This window comes from Zeus faber (assembly GCF_960531495.2).
Source record: "Zeus faber genome assembly, chromosome: 15".
Lineage (NCBI taxonomy): Eukaryota > Metazoa > Chordata > Actinopteri > Zeiformes > Zeidae > Zeus > Zeus faber.
This window is the reverse complement of record NC_137194.1, coordinates 22,612,946-22,617,945: the sequence shown is the minus strand read 5'-3', so window position 1 is coordinate 22,617,945 and position 5,000 is coordinate 22,612,946. Positions and strand designations below refer to the sequence as shown.

Here is a 5,000-nt window from a genome sequence, read left to right as displayed (position 1 = left end):
GTCATCCCTTAAAGTCACTCCTGACAAAGTGGTTTATTATAGGGGTTTTGTAAAGCGACGACGAGACAAACACACTGCATTAACTAAGACATAACATATAACACGACAGATGATATAATATCATATATAATAATCAAATGAAATGCAATCAGTGAAATACATATTATATTAGATTGAATTGTATTGTATATTTTATTGTATTATATGATGTCATATATCATATGAATTATATTATATTACAATATATGATATTATATTATAATATATAATATGATGTGATGTGATATGATATGATATGATATGATATGATATGATATGATATGATATTATAATATATTATATTAAATTATGTGATATGATATGATATGATATGATATGATATGATATGATATTATAATATATTATATTAAATTATGTGATATGATATGATATGATATGATATGATATGATATGATATGATATGATGTGATGTGATGTGATGTGAAATGAAATGATATTATATGATATTATATGATATTATATGATATTATATGATATTATATTATACTATATTATATTATATTATATGATATTATATTATATTATATTATATTTTATTATATTATGTTTCGGCACACAGTACACGCTACTTCCCTACTTCCAGTAATACCAGCCCACCTACCAGTCAACACTCTCCACCCTTTCCTCCCCCCTCTCACATGTCTGACTCCCCCCATATGACGTGCCTCCCCCAACACACACACACACACACACACACACACACACACACACACACACACACACACACACACACACACTCACACACACACGCCCTCAGCGCTCACCCGCGCCGCCACCGCCTCTCCTCCGCCCGGGACTCCAGCCGCACCGGCCCCGCTCCGCAGCGCTCAGAGCTCCACATGGCTCAGTGGAGTGCGCGGCTCTGGTCTTGATGCAGGACTCCGACGCTGGACGCTGATCGTCTGACCCAGAGAAGCTCCTCCACCCGTGCCCCCGCCCCCCCCCCCCACCCACCCACCCCCTACCCCTTTCTCCACCTTTTTTTTTGTTTTGTTTTGTTGTTGCCGAGTCCTAGTGTTCCGTGCCTCCGACACGATGGGATGTTGCAGCGGGCGGTGCACACTAATCTTCATATGCACTTTACAATTGGTGAGTGAGTTCTGCCCTTCATCTACTTCAACTTATCATGTTTTTTTTGGGGGGGGGAACTGGAAGTCTACTTTCAGGATACTTGATTAATTTAATTTTTTTTCTATTTTATGGGGGGAAAAAAGTTGATTCATTTGGGGTGTTCATTTGTTTTATTTTCTCTTCTTTTAAGAAAATTGTGTTGGGGGTTGATGTTTATTTCTAACCCTCCCTGACATGAGGGTCGGAACGGTCAGAGACAACATATGGTCGTAGCTTTAAGCACTGGGGTGCCAAGTTCCTCCCCCCACTGGCTTCCCACCGCCTTCGCTAGAGGAACCAGTCGTTTTGGGGCACTAGTACCCACCCTGCATGGCGTGTTTATAATACAATAACACTGACTATTGTGTTCAACTAACCACAGTTGTCGCTGTCAATCATCAGGAGTTGTTGTCATCTGCCCTACCACCCAAAAGCCCAAGAGTTTGTCCACCACACCTCGATTGGCCACAGCTTCTATGATGAAAACAGCCGAACTAAGATCTAAATTTGTGCTGTTGTGAAGAGTCTGGCAGGGGTGCACCACAATGCTTTCTTAAGACAGACATAGCATATTTAAACACTCTATGTCCTATCCCAGTAGTACACACACCAAGACTACAGACTTGAGATCATTTCAAATCAGTCTGATATTCCCGCTGGTCTGAGGCTGACCCCCAGTTTCTGACCACCTCAGATCAAACAGCGATGTGCTCTTACTGACCCTTAAAGCGAAGAGATTTACATGTGAGTCTCCTCAGATCTTGACAGTTTGTTCGGGAAATTTTTGAAAATCCTCCCTCGAGTCCTTTGGCGTGTACTACTCGGCATTGGCACCCTTTGTGCCGCGGAGGGTGACGGTACACAAGGCACCGCGGAAGGGGTTATTACGGCTTGTCGGGAGATGAATGGTTTTCAGCGGATGATCAGTAAAGTGGGATCCGTGGCGTTTTTACTGACGGCAGCATATGCCGTGTCCACCAATGCATCCCATAGTGTCTGCGTTCACCGCTCACACGCCAGCCAGGCCTTTTTCCACGATCTCCGGAGTAGAGTTTACTTGACAGGGTGTGACCATGTTATTTATAGGGGTATTAAAAGCCAGCTTGCTCACACCCCCTCCATATTGGGGTGCCATCAACAGCTTGGAGAACAATAAAATCCACTCCTGCCAAAGAGTCAAACGGCAAAGTTGCGCAAAACGAACGGGTCAATGCAGAAACAGAGTAGAACCGGAGAGAGTTTCAAGCGGCCCCAGCAATATCTGACGCCGGGAAAGTCTTCGGTGAGTCAGGTTTGTTATCGGACCAAACCAAATGCACACCCCAAATTTCACAAGGGCAATTGGTCCGTTCCTCTTTAGGCCTCCGCTGCTCTGATCCTGTTTGGGGGAAGGAATCGGCCTCCTCCTTTGACCCCCTTTAGCGGCACCTACTGTGGCCCAGTCCCAGGCGGCAATGGAGTGCGATCGTGTCTCATCGCTCCGCATGTAGGTCACATTCCCTTCGTCGCAAGCGAGCGGCGTTATCGTTTAGTCGTTTCCTACGTGATGGGAAGGGGAAGCGGAGATAACGATGGGGGCGATTCAGAAGAGTAGTTGTATGTAGGGGGGAAAGCTGATACATTTTTATTGTTGGTTGACCTATCTTTAAAGTAGGTCTCTGATGGCTCGCCAAGTATAAAGCCCCGTTCTCACATGGAATCTGTAACATTGCTGGATGAAGAATTTCCCCACAAAGGCAGTAGGGAGTCATTCCCACATTGGCCTCCTTTACGGAGAACTTCTGTGTGGAGTCTGTTCCCACATTAGATGACCGTTACGGATACGGTAAGTAAAGGGTTGGGGTTAGTACGCTATGTCTGGTGTAGATGCGATGGTTTGGACAATCTTTCGGCAATGGACGTACAGTCGGAGTATTATTTATTTTTTTCCTGGCTCTCAGAGACCAGCGCTTGGCTTCCCATCTCCCCGCCCCTCCCGGACGGACTCGGTTCCCTCCGCTGACGGAGTGGGCGACAGAGCTCCTGTCTGCGGACGCAATAACCCTTTGCAATAACCCCTGCAGCCAGCGGGCAAGCGGAGCGCTTGTGCCCCATGTTCCCGCACCGCCCCCCCTAACTGTACAATACACGTCTAAGGGTCTGAGAGGTGTTTTTAAGAATGAAATGAATACAATTTAAGAACATAAAACGCCGTCTCCGCGGAGACCGGACGTGTTTCAGTTTCTCGTCTTTGCAACCGAGCGCCACGCTTCGGATCGGACTCGCTTTTCTTCCCCGAACCCTAACCCTAACCCGAAAAAATGAATAACATATGAAATATTTGTAAGAAATTAGTATTGGTAAAATCCCGCTGTTTGTGCTTTATTTGCATTCGGCTCCACCCCTCTATTGTAGGTGCTTGCCAAACACTTCCCATTCACAGCTGTACCGGCATTTTACCGAAAATGATACTAAGTCGAGATCGGGGAAATTGACAGAACGACTTTTCACGGAACGTCGACGCCGGCTCCCATTCCCACCGGTACTGAACATTGCCAGAAGATTTACGGCTTTCAGTGCAAGTGGGGGGCTTTAGGTAACAGCTGCCTTTAGAACAGGGAAATGGAGTGGATGCTAAAAAAGCCTACTTTGTCTCTGCTTTTGTTTTCTATTGCTTTGGTCCATGCACCTTTAATCTTTACGGCGTGTTATTCTGGGCACGTTCTTGGATCACATCAAACTACACACACACACACACACACACACACACACACACACACACACACAAACCTACAGTACACACACACATAAACAGACCTTTTATGAACCCACCTTTAGAGACACACCTGCTTTCCCTCTCTAGTCTCTGGACCTTTTTTTCGCTTCATTAGAGAGAGGGACGGAGAACATTTGTTAAGGGGTTTATAAAGCTGTCAGCGGGCTGCCTAAATAGCCCCCCAAGAGTCCGTGAAACAGCTTCATTTTCCCCTGGCACCATTTCTAGGTGACCTGACACTTCCTGTCTAGTGAGGCAGGAAACAAACAATACAAACCCACACTCACAAGTGCACAAACACAACTACACATGTTTGTATGGGTTTTAAGAGGGGTGAAGAGGGGTTACTCCGAACCCTCGGTGGCGTTTCGTACAGTCGGCAGGTTGTGTCAGGGAGTTCGCGCGAATGCATGTTTGATTGCCTTCCTGTTTGTGCGTGCCTTGGTGTACTCGTGTACCTCCGCTTACTATGACGACGTGGATAAACACATTTATCCATGTGTTCCGCGGACCCCGCCACGTTTCCTCCCGGCTGCAGGGCGCTGCCTTGACGGCAGCCGGGTTATTCCCGTTCCGTTACGGGGCAAAAACCGCCATTAACAACATAACACAGCCCCCTCCCCGCAATGTAAAAATAGGGCCCCCGTAAAACCCCCTGCGTGTGGTAATTAGTCAGGCAGAGTGCTTTGATCAAACCTCCCCTGCCATCTTGGCCGTCCCTAATTGAATTGTGGCGCGCTCTCCTCATCAGCGAGCCCGAGCGCTGGGACCCATCTTGGACGGAGAGCAACAGATAATGAGCCTGTATTGATCGGAAAAAAGGGCCTCCGTTCCCTCTTCCTTTTTTGTAGCCTAACTATTCCAGACAGGGGGCCCGGCTGTTTGTCAGAGCGCCCGTCAGCCCCGGAGAATGGCTGGTGCTGTCACACACGGCCCTTAAATATCTCCAGTGACGTCCGCGGTTGATAGTTGGACTCCATATTAAAAAAAAAACAACAAGAAAGGAAACGGCAAGGACATTTTGTTTTTTCTCTCATGGGAGTGTTGACCTCAAGTTGACCCGGCGGCGTTGAAT

General features: G+C 46.6%; 1 protein-coding gene across 1 annotated transcript in view; it reads left to right on the top strand.

Moving 5' to 3' along the window:
- Positions 1 to 1,063: 1,063 nt before the first annotated feature.
- nkain4 (sodium/potassium transporting ATPase interacting 4) overlaps positions 1,064 to 5,000 on the top strand; it is a 42,660-nt gene continuing 38,723 nt past the window's right edge. Inside the window, exon 1 of the mRNA XM_080014733.1 lies at positions 1,064 to 1,149. Coding sequence (XP_079870859.1) covers positions 1,096 to 1,149 — 54 coding nt within the window. The 5' untranslated portion in view covers positions 1,064 to 1,095. The remainder of the gene's footprint in view (positions 1,150 to 5,000) is intronic.